Genomic DNA, 14524 nt, shown 5'->3' with positions numbered 1-14524 from the left:
GGACATGGAGTACTTCATTCTGTTTCACTGACTTATATAATGACTAGTAAGTATTTTGAGCTAGAGTATTATGTAACTTAAAACCTTTTTGAATTCAGAATGCTATATGGACACTGGATGTGAAAGCAGAAAACATGACAGGAGAGAGACCAGTTAGGAGGTTATATAGAGGTTCAAACCAAAAAAAACAAAAGGTTTAGGTTGTTTCCAGTTTTGATGTATACATGTAGAATCACCATGATATGATGATGTGTCAGTTTAGTCAGTTCCCCTCCTAGTTACTGATGATGCTATCAAGGATAAGGGCCTAAGTAACAGAGGCTTTCAAGTCTAACGTAAGTCCAAGGCTGGTAGGATGACCTGGAATACCAAGGCTCTAGATCAACAGTTCTCTGATTCTTGTGACCCCTCTCTTATCTTATTTCCCCCAAGATGGCAGTCTCAGCTCCAGGCATTAACTTTTCCTCACACAACTATGTTTAAATGTAGCAAGAGGGAATTTCGCTTTATGGTTCTTTCTGTTAAAGAGAAAAAGACACCTTGTTATATCTCATTGACCTGGGTAGGGTCACATGCCCACAGCACCTGGATGTTTTGGCCACCAAAGCAGGAGGCAGGCTTAGCCTGCACGAAACCACCACTGAAGTCTGCATTGATATCTGCTTTGCCCACAGGGCATTCTGAGGCTAGCAGCTGAAAGAAAAGCCAAAACAACCTCTGAGCTTTTAATCCAAGTAGACAACAGCTTAAAATGTTCTCCCCCATCAACAGGTTCTTCTCCCAGATATTAATTGGTATAGGGCTGTGTCTACAAATTGCTTTGGGTCAACCAAGAAACACCATGGGGAAATTAAAACAATAATAATAATGCACATGACTGCCACTGTGCTTTGGAGCCACAGTGGCATTTCCCTTTTTGGTCCAAAAGATAACCTGGGCGCCAAGATAAACTCTCCCCTTTTTCTGAATCTACCAAGGGAGTGTATGAGAATCACAAGGGGCAGAATAGCTGTGAAGCTGCCTTACTTAAAAAGGGTTCAGGGATGTGCCATTTTTAGTTTCTTAAAAGGTTTGTGCAGGAGGGGGAGAGGGTGGGGGGCTTTAGCTCTGAGTCTTCCTTATTTGACCACATCCTTTTTTAAGTTTGCAATATATCCCATGAAGTAGTTGTTATTCACAAGTAGTATAGACAAAACATTTTTAGGGATAAATGGATGCAGAAAAAAAACTACAGTTTATCGTAAGACAATGAAATCATTTCAAAAATAGGACATCCCAAAATATACAGGCGATCCATATCGTTCTAACTTACTTATGGCCCCTCTGGCTGCAGACCCTCTGCTGTCCTCTCCACCAGTTCTCTCCCCTCCCTTAGTCACTGCCGCCTCTAATTAGCTGACCCCCATACTTTTGCTTTCATTGGGTAACTACTGCTCCAGTCAGTCTCCCCTTGTACTCGGTTTGTAACTCTATAAAAACGCAATTTATCCACCGATGGGTCTACTTCTCCCATGATCGTGAGCATCAAAGAAACAGGGACCAGTTCTTAGTCATCACTGTGCCCCAGAACTTTAAAGGTGCTTGTATGAGCAGGGAACTAATAAAATATTCTGAAGGAATATTTACTTGCCTTTATTTTCTTTTGGTAAACTATATGAAGGCAACTGCTGGCTCTATCTAATTCCTCTTAATATACACAATATCTTAAGCAGTCACTATCATTGAGTGTTAATTAAAGCTTAAATGTTTAACATGGATAAACTTATTTTCAACAATACCCTACAACAATATCAACAAAATGTAGTTTCTCTTTAACCCGACAATAGTTCAAGACACTCCCTCATCCTCTGAGCAATATTTAGAAACTAATTCAGCATAAACTACTGATTTCCAAGTTTCTGAACAATCGTCAAGCAAAGGCTCCTTATAATGCTATAGACAACTGCTTTCTGTCTATGTTCATTCTACAAGTATTTCACTATTTCATATCAGGATCTTGCACGTTCTATTCCCCTTAAGGCACAGGCTCAAACATTGTATCACAAGACCTTCTGTGAATCTAAGACCAAAATTTCTTCCGCAGAAAATGCACCCACAGGTGCACACACAATTTTGCCAACATGTCAGGGAACTAGTGGACAGCCTAATACCCAAGCATGAAATCCCAGAAAAACCAAGGACTTAGGTTTAAAATACCTACTTTGGTAGTGTTTATGACAACTTTTGATTCTTACATATAAGAGTAAGTTATAAAGCACAGGAAGAAACATAGTATGAGTCAGGAGTATCTAACTGGTCTCTGGAACTAATGTATGTCAGATGACCTAGGCTAACCAATTAGTACATGCATCAAGCACACCTAATTTCCATCTCCCTCACTGAGCTCTGAATATAAACCCTGGGCAATCCTATAATGGATCTCAGGATAAAAGTGACTATGGATCTTAGTGTAAAAGAAAAAAGAACACAGAGTCAAGGGAAAAAACATGGGACAAATGTTAACAGAACGGTTAAATATGTAAATATGTAAGCTCTGAAGTTAGTCTAAATTTGGATCCCAGTTTGCCACTTCCTCCTATGTGGCCTTCCGAAAACTACTCACCCCTTCAAAGCCTTGGTTTCATTATTTGTGACATTGGGACAGTAACACTCCCTTCCACGTGGGGTCGATGTGAAGACTGAACCAAATAAGGCATGCAAAGCTGAGCACAGCACTGCCACAAAGCAAATACTCAATACACATCTGCTGTTTTTAGTTACCCATTTAGGGACAAAAGCTTAGGGATGTAAATCTAGAGAAATAACTGTGACATAGAAGGCCCCCGAGTTTTAAAAGAAAAATTTCATAATCATCAAAATAAATTCATACATATAATGTAAAAGATTTCATACAATGTTAGAAAACATAGGGTTTTAGAAGCTATCAACTCTATTCAGTCATGCATTCTACACATACGAAAACTTCTAAATGAAATTTTAAGATCATACTATAAGTGACACCTAAGATTATGTAATTTCTACCAATCCAAGCTTCCCCTCAATCTTAGCTGAAAATTGTGGGAAGAAAAATCAAAATGCAAAAATAGCTCAATAGAGTATTTGCTCATTTAACAAGTATTTACTCAACAAATATTAAATATAATAAATTATTGCACATTTATTGAACAAATACTTACCGAGTACTTATACAGTATTTATTGAAAATGACACCTACATACTGATCTAGGCCCCATAGCTATATAAGTCAACAAGATCTCACCACACACACATAAATGTAAACGCTATGAGGAAAATAAAACCAGCTAATAGGACAGAGAATGAATTGGGTAAAAGTGCTACAGAGAGTCCTTTCTCGGGAGACAATATCTGAGCTAAGACTTTAAAGAGGAGTATGAGGATGACCATGTCAAGACCTGGAGGACAGACAGTCTGGAGGACAGAGGAGCCAAGACCCAAACCCTTAGTCGAGAAGAAGCCTGGGGTGACGAGGAACAGAAAAGGCCAATCTGTCTGACGGTCAGTCAAGAGAAGAGAATGAGTGGCCCGTGAAGTCAGAGAGGTGGGCAAAGGGCTGAGCTCACATAGAGACTTCTGGGGCATGGTAACAAATTTAGACTTCATTCTAAGCCATAAGGGCTGCCATCAGAGGCAGGTTTTAATAAACAAGGGAGCCCTATTAATATTTTAGAAAAAGGTCACTCTGACTGCTGTTTGTAGGATGATGGATAGAAAGACAAAAGCACAAACAAGAAGCCCTGTTAAGAGGAGGCTGCAAGAGCCCAGGGGAGGGAGTGCCCGAGACTGGCAGAGACAACAAATGTAGTCACCCTTGAGAGAACAGTGCAGAGGCAAAAATAGACATTTTTGATATAAAGAAAAGGTTTTTCTATTGAGCTTGCATTCTTTCCCTTCTTCCATCAGCAGCTCTAGGATACTGACAGTAAGGGCCTGCTTTCTAAGGGGTACTAGAAAGAGGGCAAGCTAGAACACCAAACAGTGAACACAAAATGGAATGGGAAATATCTAAGAAAGCTACAGAAATCAAGACAGTGTGTCACTGATGAAAGAACAGACACCCAGTTTAATAGGACAGAATACAATGCAGAAAGGGACCCACATACATATAGTCAACAGATTTTCAACACTAGTGCCCAGACAATTCAACAGAGAAAAGACAGCCTTTTCAACAAATGGTGTTAGAACAATTAAATCAGATGTCCAGCTGAAAGAAAGAGAGAAAAATAAACACAGGCAGACAAATTCAACCCATACTTCACATCACAAAAAAAATTAACTGGACCATGGGCCTAAATATAAAACTTCTAGAAGAAAACCTAGGACAAATTCTTTTTGGTCTTAGGGGAAGCCAAGATAACTGAAAGACACCACCAAAAGTTAAACGCAAAAAAATTCATGAATTGCCAATGTTAAAAACTTCTGTTCTTCAAAGGGCGCTTTTAAAAGAAATTAAAGGATTGCTACAGATTGGGAGAAAGTACTTTATTAAAATACATAAAGGACTTATGTCCAGAATAATTTTTTTAAACTCTCAAAACTTAATAAAAATATAAGATTCCAAAAAAAAAAAACAAGGCAAAGATTTCAGCAAATACTTATCAAAGAAGGTATTGGGATGGCAAAGAAGCACATAAAAAGACACTCAGCCTCATGAGCTGTTATGGAAATACATAAAAATACAAGTACCAGGTCTAAAAAAATCCCAAATCCTACAATTCCAAATGCTGGTAAGGATGTAAAGCAAAGATTCTTTCATCTGTATTACTGAGATTACAAAACAGTGTGGTCCCTCTGGAATACATATGTTAGTTTCTTTAAGCATATACAACCACGAAACTCAGCAATCTTGCTTTTAGGTAATCAAAAGAAGGTTAAACTTATATTCACTTACAAAACTTTAAAAAATGTGTGTTAAAATTTATTGGGGCTTTACTAGCAATCACCAAAACCTGAATGTAAGCCGACTGTCCTTCAAGGGGTGACTGGTTAAACAAACTGGTATATCCATACAGTGGAAGATTATTTCATTATCCAAAGGATGTAACTACTGACACATGCAACCAACATGTGCATAGGCAAACCTCTAATCCATTATACTAAATGAAATCTGTAAACTCAGAAAACTACATTAAGTGTATAATTCCATTTATGACATTCTCAAAGCCTCGCTTTGAGAGAAAAAACATTATGGGAGGTTGCCAGGGACTAGGGTAGGTGAAAGGAGTAATTACAAAGAACAAGAGAATTGGGGGAGGCAGGAGTAGGCAGGAGAGAAATATTCTATATCTTGAGTTATATGACTTTGATTCGGTTGTTAGAACTCACAGAACTGTAAGCTAGAAAGGGTAAACTTTATATTATGTAAATTATACCTCGATAAATATTTAAAAACTATATAGAATAACAATAATGGATGTGTATTGCTAGATTCCTAATTTCAAGTATAAAAAATTACAAATTTATAAATGTATGCAACCACATTTTTGTCATGTATTTTATTATCTGTTTCTCTTCTGCTATCCTTGGAAACTAGTTTTATTGAAATTAAAATGTGTTAATTAAAAGTTGATTATGTACAGTAAAATGTAAAACCAAAAAGCTTACAGCTCTTTGCAACACAGAGAAGACAAGTAGTGATTCTACAGTGTCTTGCTATGCTGATGGACAGTGACTGTAATGGGGTTTGTGGGGGGGACTTGGGGTAGGGGAGAGCCTAGTAAACAAAATGTTCTTCAAAATACTAAAAATAAATAAATTAAAAAAAAAAGCCTACAGCTAGCACAGACTTAATATGATGACTTAAATGTAATTTCAGAATACATTTCAGGAAATATTTTAAAATGTCATTCAAAGTGAAAAAAAAAGTGTCCCTTTAATAGGATTTGGTGAAGGAACTCAAATTTTTATGGAATGAATGAATGGGACGATAATCATTAAATCATTCTTACTATTTGCTAAAAGGTTCTAAGCTTTTCACAAAAGTCTTTGGGAGAACTTAAGATCACAAATCCATTTTTAAGTAGAAAGATTCCCAAACTGACTTCCTAGGGAACTCTGGGAAGGACACAGACCAACAGCCCAAAACTCAGACTATATGATTAATCCTTCATTTGCCTGGGTGGGGTGAGACTATCTCCTGCCTCCCTTGCAGCTTTGAGGAAAACAAGGTGGGCTGGGTCCACAAGGGAAAGGGACTAGCTAAACGCAAGTTGGTGATGCTGTTGGTAGGGACACTAATGGGAACAAATCAGAGTATTAGAAAAGGGAAAGCAAAATGGAAACACACACACACACACACAAAACCACTAACCACTAAAAAGGGAAAACAATGCACAAGCTTACAAGCTGCCTTGAGTGAAACCTATTTCTCTGTGCAACCCTAGACCCCTATACAGACTCAGCCTGCTGGACTATGGTGTGAATGAAATGCAGATTCACAAAAATCTGGGAAACTCTTTTTTCTCAGTGGAAGCCCAAAGTCCACCTGCCTTAAGCTAAGTCAGATGCAGCCACCCAGACATTCTGCAACTCTTGTAACACTGTGCTGAACTCTATCTTGAGCCATGGAGATGCATTTATTTGGAAAAAGAAGGGAGAGAAGGGCTCCTCCCTCATGAGAAAGAAAAAAAGTAGCACTTCAGGTAAGTAACAATTAAAAAAATAAAGCAAAACAGATAAGGTTCTAGAAATTTCTTCTAGAGAAGCTTTGTAACAGAAAACAACAGAGTATACACCATAAGCAAAAATAAGAAATCTTGTTCTTCAGGCAGGTTTTTTAGGGAATTCTGAAGTGGAGACAGAGCTAAAAAATTACTTAAATATATGAGTCTTTGTTATGAGAAAAGAGAAATCACTGCGTCTTGGTGCCTCATCAAACTGTAGCACAAAGATTAGATTATGCCTACATCACTCAATAATGTAGTCCCTGATTCAAAGCAAATGAACCAGTTTTAAAAAAAAAGGATGAGGAGCAGGCATACCAACATAACACACAGAGGCACATATAGACTTATGATAAAAAACTGCTCTAGCTTATGTGCAATCACAGCTTTACCATGCTTTGTGAAAGCAAGTGAGCAAAGCCCTACAATTGCAGAAAACCAGCTTCTCCTGCAAATCACCATCCCTGCAAGCTGTGTACATCTTGTAGCCAGTGACCAGCATATTTTATAAAGCCTTTAAGCTCCAAGCATACAGTTCAGTAAAAACAGTAACAAAGCTAGATTAACAATCTCTGATAAGACACAAACCTATTATATATATTTAGAAAATACCAGTAGCCATCAGCTGGGGAAGGAACAAGGGAAGCACCCATTGAGTTATTAAAAAATGTTTATTTAAAAAACAATGCAAAAGCTGAGCTTCAAAGAAAATGTTTTATTCACAGAACACTCAGAAAACAAACCCCGTTTCTAGGATGTGATTACTGACCTGTACCTGAAAACCCCTTGAAGCACCGGAGGCCTAGGAAGTCAAATCCTGAGTGTCTTAGCTCCTCTAGGAAAGTGGGACAGGGCTTGGCTGACAGAATTTTGAAAAATGATCCTAGGATAGGAATGGGCCCTAGGGAAAGTGATTTAAGGAAGGAAGGAACTCAAACAAGGCTGTATTCTCGAGTTGATCACTACCATGAGCAACTGAAATTCCATCTGCTGGGACCCTATATGAGAGAATGTAGAAATCACAATCCCACCAAAGGAGCAGGAGGGAGGGCATTCGACTGCCTGCCTGCCTGCAGGCTCAGAAATGCCCCATGGAGGGGCAGGGAAGTAAATCTTCACACACGTAAGTGAAGGGCACATTCTGCGCAATCAGCACTGGGGAAAGCGAGAGTTTTTCGGTGTAGCTGAAGGGAGGTGCTGTCAAGCCAGGTAAACACACTGCAATGGAAAAGGCGAGAGAGAGGCAGACAGGGCAATGCGGCAGCCCAGGAAAGACAGGCTACGTGGTGGACCCAGGAAAGACACTGCCTCCGCCATGTGGCTCTTCGGTACTTAACACAGTTTTGCTTTTCTTAAAAAAGTGAAGTATTTGTATTTCAAATTTTGCGTCATGGGAGACTGAGATGTAAGAGGATTGGGGAAACATACACATTTTTATATATACCCACATATTTCTATCTTTCAGTTTTTAGCCTAATGGCTAATCAGTTTTAAAAGACAGGCAGCAAGGGAGAGTACCACAATGGCACATCTAAATGCCTCTGAAACTTAAAATGGCAGTTTTGAAATTTATAATGGACAAAGAAGGACATACATTTTAAAACTGTCATACTGCAAGACCCTGTGCTAAAATGCCAATCTGAAATGTGTGTGTGTGTGTGTTTGTAATTTAAGGGCCAATTATATGACAAGGACAATAAAATAAAATGCTAAGGGGGTGGGGGGGGAACCAAAGGTATTGTCTTTCTTTTTTTTAAACTAACTCAAACACACAGGATGGTAAAGGCAAAGTCATTTAAATCATTTCCTTAGTAATACAAGTAATATTTAAATAGATTTAATAGTGCTGCTCCAAACCAATGAATTATGGGCTTAAAACCTATTAAAATGTAATGTTTTTTTCCTGAGCTGAGAGGAGAGAGATTTAAATCCACTGAATTTTAATATTTCAGCTTGAGCTGCAGGAGGTAGAGAAAGTCCAAATGAACTATTCCATCAGCACCATTCAAGCATGAACATTTTAATCAGTTTTACTTCCTTGGAGCTCTCTAACACAGTTTACGCTGTCATTCTGAAAGCACTTAACACAGAGAGTGTGAAAAACCACCAAGGCTTGTTATTGCCTTCACAATTGATGGCAAATAATTTTGCAGACTTCCTATCATTAAAATGTCACTGCTAAAAATTGAGGTTCAGCATTTCTTGTGCTAAACTGCATTTTCTTACAAACACCATGCCATACCTGTTCTTAAGGATTTTTTAAAGGGGGTATTTTTTTTAAATGCATATTTCTATCATTTTTTTTCTCCAAGAGTTAGGTTAAAAAAGATGGTGGTGGGGGAAATCCAAAGGAACCCCCCATTTTCCATTTTTACAAGCCAAACATTTCCTTTCCCAATCTTCGCATTAACGAAACTTTTTTCTTAATGGTTGGCTTCTTGGGTGAAATTCTTATGAGGTTCCAAGTCAGCCCCCTTTATTAAGCATAACCACATTCACACAGCATGTGCTGATTATATAGTGTAATGGATTTAAAAAGCATTTAAAGATAGTCAGATGACTCAATTTAATAATACAGGAAATGAAAACATCATTTCTAATTAGATCATATTACTGATTTAAAACTACAATTTGTGTGCTGTTCCAACAGTGGGATCTTGCAGAGATTCTAATTTAAAAACACAGTGGCTAGCAGGACACATGACAAGATCAAACTAGATACATAATAGTCCCTTAGCCCATTTGGAGGAACTCCAGCAAAGTTTCAAGGAAATGTGAAATATGACCAGGTCAAAATAAAAAACAAAATAATTAACTACAGACAAAAGCACCAGAATTTTCCTGATTATTTTCCTTACAAATAAAAGATAAATGATATTTAACGTATTTCAATCTATCAACAGTTTTAAACTGAACATGACCTGTGAAAGAAATCATTATAACTGTGTTTCATTCCATTAAACACAACTAGCTTATTGTCAAGAGAACAAGCTGCCTCTCCAGGTTTCAGGCTCACTTCAGCATTTTGCATTTAAACTGCATGGATCACTGGTTTGGCTCATTTACCAATGAAGGTAGAATAATATTGCAGAGTTAAAAAGGTGCTTCATCAGATTTCATTAAATCTGGGAACATTTGCGCTTGTTTGGATGGTGTGCATACATATAAAACAGATACATATGCAGTGATAAACAAATGAAGGTCTGCAGGGGCTTAGATGGGTCTTTACCTCTCAGAAGGAAAATTTTCATTCCTTCTGTGCAGAAAACCACTGTCGACTATATTCCCAAAACCAAGTATAAAAATCTAAAAATGGCCCCTGATCACTTTTGGTAGCATGTCAAAATACCACCACCTCAGGACACAGCCATGTGCAAGGGGGCACAGAAGCACAGAACAGCAGGTGCATTTAAAATTCTACAGTGTTACAAGTGAAAACTACCGGGCACAAGGTACTATCAAGGCTTAAACAGACAAAGGGCACAGATGACAGAGCATCAGCAGAAACGCCATCAAGGAAGTTGGTAATGAGGCTTTTCCCTCTCACTTGGTTTCTGGCTCCCTGAAATTGCTGGATTTGTTTTTCTATTTTGGCAATCTATTTTCCAGAATAGCTGATTACATGATTTTGACTTCATTTCCTGCTCAGGTACAAATAGTTTGGAATTGCCACCAGATCCACGAACAGCACATGCTGCTTTGACAGCATGCAAGCTTTACTGAGATAGTTCTTCAGTAAGTTTTTAGGTCACAAAATGAAATTAGCTTTATTTTAATAATTAAATCCATATATACACAATATGTCAGTAACTTGACTACAGTCTAATAAATCACTCTTTGCCTGAGAAAAGGCAGTCTGCCATCCCATTTAAAACAAAGTATATAAAATGAAATAGATATAAAGCAGTATTAAAAATATGCTTGATGTGTGAAGGGAAGGGAACGTGTTCTGATTTATCTTTCCTCATATTTTTAAGCAACATCCAACATAAAGTGTTTTTGATTTAGATCAATCTTTTCACTCTACAGACAGTAACTAATAAGACTCAAAAAAGCAACACAAAAGCATTTTGATTTCCTAGAAAAGGCTGCTAAAATGACATGAAGTAGGATGGCTACCTGCAGTTGAGCAGTTCACACAAACAACAAACACAAAGCCAGAAAGGACCCAGCAAGCTCTCCTATCAGTCCTCACTCCACGCATTCTCTCCTTCAAGAGCAGACAGTGAGAAATGTTAAGTTCTATGCCTGGTGACCTTGGGAGAGCTCGTAACCAAAATACATCCCAACATGAATAGAAAACTATCTTCAAGCCAACACAGCTACTATACACATACATACCTAACTTTAAAATGAAAGCTGCTCAACTTTAAAAAAAAATGCATATACTGCTGTTCTCCGGAGTTTTAGGAAACAAAAACTCTCGGAGAAATATATTCATATCTCATCTCTCCCCAACCCCAGAGTGTAGAAAATGGCTTATTCTGATTTAGCTTCTTTCCAAGGGGCACTTTTGAGGAAATGAAGGTTACTCTTTTCCATTTATTATGTCTTCTAATTTAGTACCAGTATCTTCTTGTGGTCAGAGGGACACAAAATAGGGCTCAAAATAGCCCATTAAAAAACAAGCTACAATCAAACTATTGCTCCACCACCATCAGCAGTCATCCTAGAGTTCTGATTTCCTTGTTCAAAGACAGAGGCATAATTGAAGCAATATCTTCACTTCAGATTGATTATCAGGCGACCCTTATCCGCATCTTCACTCAGCAATTTGAATTTTAATGAAAGTAAATGGAATAATTAGCATTTCAAAGTGTGTTTGATACACTGAGGGGAAAAAGAGAGAAGACTTTTGTGTATAATCTATACACAAAAGAAAGTATTTGGGAGGGAGCAGAAAGAGGAAAGTGCAGTTGTATTGTCTTCATTAGAATAACCCAAGGAACTGCTTGTACCAGCTGCATAAATAGACATGTGAATATTGTGCTCTTTTTAGCTCCAGTTTCCCATCTTTATTATTTCTAAGTTTCAGCACATTATTTTACTACTTGTTATCTTAATCTGAGAGAACAAAAATGTAAGTGGAGTTGGAGTGATTGCCCAAACCCATGAATTCCAGCAGAATTCCTAAGGAGCATCAGTGCTACTACAACCAGGAAGGATTTTCTAACCAGGACACTTACGTCACAAAAAGGTATACTACATCTATTATTTCTACTACAAATGGATACCAGCCCTCAAGAACCACTCATCACAAGGGAGGAAGAGTAGCAGGAAGATGCAAAAATCTACATTTTGTTTCACTAAAAATGATATTAAAATACTCTATAATTGAGGAAAGATCAAGAAATCAGGTCATTTTAACATAAGGGTGATCTGTATCTCTTGTCTGGCATAGGCTAGCAACAGAAGCTGATTGCAAAAGAAAGAAACACTATGAAAAAGAACAATCCAGCCTCTTTAGGGGAGAGTTTTCAGGAACATGTCAGTTTGAATTGGTGAGAATATAATCCAAAGTGTGAAGCAGCCATCAAATTTCACATGAGATTGAAGGCAATGTATCTAATGTCACTTTGCGGTCCCCTATTGTCTTTTGGCCCTTTGATGAAACAAAACTTAAAAGGAGAGATCAAGAAAGCCAATGATAAACACCAAGACCAGAGCTAAAATGGAAAGGCCACGTACCCCAATGATGGCGTTCAGCTCTGCCATGGTCACCTGCTTGGCCCGTTCCACAGCCTGCACCACTTGTTGCTGGTGCTATAAATGAAGATCAGAAACAGAATACAATTATTTGCTTTCTAATCAGTTAAGAACAGCTTTTCCTAATATGTCCTCTAACTTCAATTACATGCAAAACAGGATTTAGGGGTTTCCATATTTCAAAAAAAGTACTACTGGATGAGTAAATGCCTAGGGTACCCTTGGGAATGCCTTGACAAGAAGGAAGAGGGCATCTGACTGTGTTACCACAAAGGATTCTCCCTTACGGCTGGTAGAAGCAGCTTACATTTTATTTTTATGTCAGTGGTACACTTTGACCCAACATCTTCCACTAATATAAAGAAACAAAACGATACAACCCACCCCACCTGCTTTCTTTGAACCCCCTTTTCTCTGCCATCTGTGTGTAAAATTTTTGAAAATTATTTCCTAGAAATATTTCTTTTTAAAATTTATCCTGATACTTGTTAGCATAAATGCTAGAAGGACATATAGATTTAAATGTTTATGCTTCTTCTGGAAATGTGAAATGTGTTCTTATTTTAATTCCTGTCATGGAAGGGCTGCATGTTAAAAGAGATTAGGACTACACAACTCTCACTAGCAGTAAAGTTTATATGGACTTCAGTTATTTCTTTTCAATGCAACAGGAAACCCAAAACCTACAAGTTGATTTCTTTTGAGAAAACTAGGATGGATAGTATAGGGTAATTCTTCTATGACTCAGTTCTAGAACTGACATTAATAATTTTTACAATATTTAAATTAAATAGCACTGAAGTCTCCACATAGAACATACACAAACGTTCATACAAGTACCCCAAAGTGTAAATATTATTCCCAACTAAGTACACTTGAACATGCTAGTATCTACAGATTCAAATTTAGTCTAAAATAGGTCTCTCTTCAACTTCTTTCAATTAGGGTGAGTGATGGCAGAGCCAAAGGCAGAGTGTTATGGGACAGGCACTCCTCTGTGCGGCCTGGGAAGGGTCTTGTTCTGGGTGATCCCAGTTGAGAAACATTAGCTCTCTCCACTGATGTGAACTGAACATGTAGCTCAGCTATCATAATGCTTAATACATACAAAGAGCTAAGCCATCATCCATTAAATATAAAATTCCCCTGAAGCTACCTCATACTACTTTCCCCAAACCCTCAAATATACAGTTACTGAGATGAACCAGGATAACCGCTATTTCTACTGCCCAGCTGTGTAGGGGTAGTGGAGGAGGTAATGTGGGAAATGAAACTGCTCTAAATTAATTATCTACATGTGGTGTTTTCACCCTTGATTTCCTTATAGAAATGTGTATTTTGTGCCTAAAACTAAGGGAAAGAAAATTTTCAGAATAGATTGTTACATTTTAAGTTTTTAATAAACTCTGAACATTAAACTCTACAGCTCCGACAATTTTTTTTTTATTTTACGTTTCAAAATAAGGGCTTAAAAAGCAATCCCAAAATCTTCATAGGTATCTCCATCCCATTCCCTTACTCTGTAATAGAATATTGACCAATGATTTGTGAAATGATTCATTTCCCTCTTACTCTGAAGAAAGTGAAAATCCTCAAGATTTATGAAAACAATAGAAAGAAGAGAGAGGCATACTCAGTAAAATGGTCAGTAATAATAGTTTTCCCTTGAAACCAGCCTGACCATGTACACTTACTCAACACCTACTATGTGCCAGGATCAGAGTTCATATTTAGATTTAACACAATCTGGTTGTAAGTAGGGAAAAATGGCAGTACATGGAAAGCACAGAAAAAGACAACATGTAGGATGACTCTTGGATTTATCTAGTACTTGAAATGAGTATACAGACACAGTTTTCATGAGATTTTCCACCTTTTAGTTTCCAATATTCAACAATGGCTACTCAAAATTTCCAAGAAAATGAAAGTAAAGGACCACATGTACATACATCCAACACACACATCATTCATCCAAACAAAAGTTTTTAAGCTCTTGCTCTGTGACATTTCTGTATTTTATTGAAATATCTTCATATTACCTACATATCATCTACTTTATATTAAGTATTCAAAGAAAGTTCCATGAGACAGGGAAGGAGAAAATACATCTAGTTAGGGCCTTTCTATCATGAAGATCA

General features: G+C 37.6%; 1 protein-coding gene across 12 annotated transcripts in view; it reads right to left on the bottom strand.

Moving 5' to 3' along the window:
• Window positions 1-14524, bottom strand: part of TLE4 (TLE family member 4, transcriptional corepressor) — a 133766-nt gene that overhangs the window by 76120 nt on the left and 43122 nt on the right. For 9 of the 12 annotated variants that reach the window (XM_073228690.1, XM_036991276.2, XM_036991277.2 and 6 more), the window contains one exon: window positions 12369-12443. The exons of the other annotated variants lie outside the window; for them this stretch is intronic. In XM_073228690.1, coding sequence (XP_073084791.1) covers window positions 12369-12443 — 75 coding nt within the window. The remainder of the gene's footprint in view (window positions 1-12368; window positions 12444-14524) is intronic. 12 annotated transcript variants of the gene reach the window in all.

The sequence above is a fragment of the Manis javanica genome, chromosome 2, assembly GCF_040802235.1.
Source record: "Manis javanica isolate MJ-LG chromosome 2, MJ_LKY, whole genome shotgun sequence".
In the NCBI taxonomy this organism is placed as follows: Eukaryota; Metazoa; Chordata; class Mammalia; order Pholidota; family Manidae; genus Manis; species Manis javanica.
The sequence above is the reverse complement of the archived record's forward strand: the minus strand, read 5'-3'. Positions and strand labels throughout refer to the sequence as shown.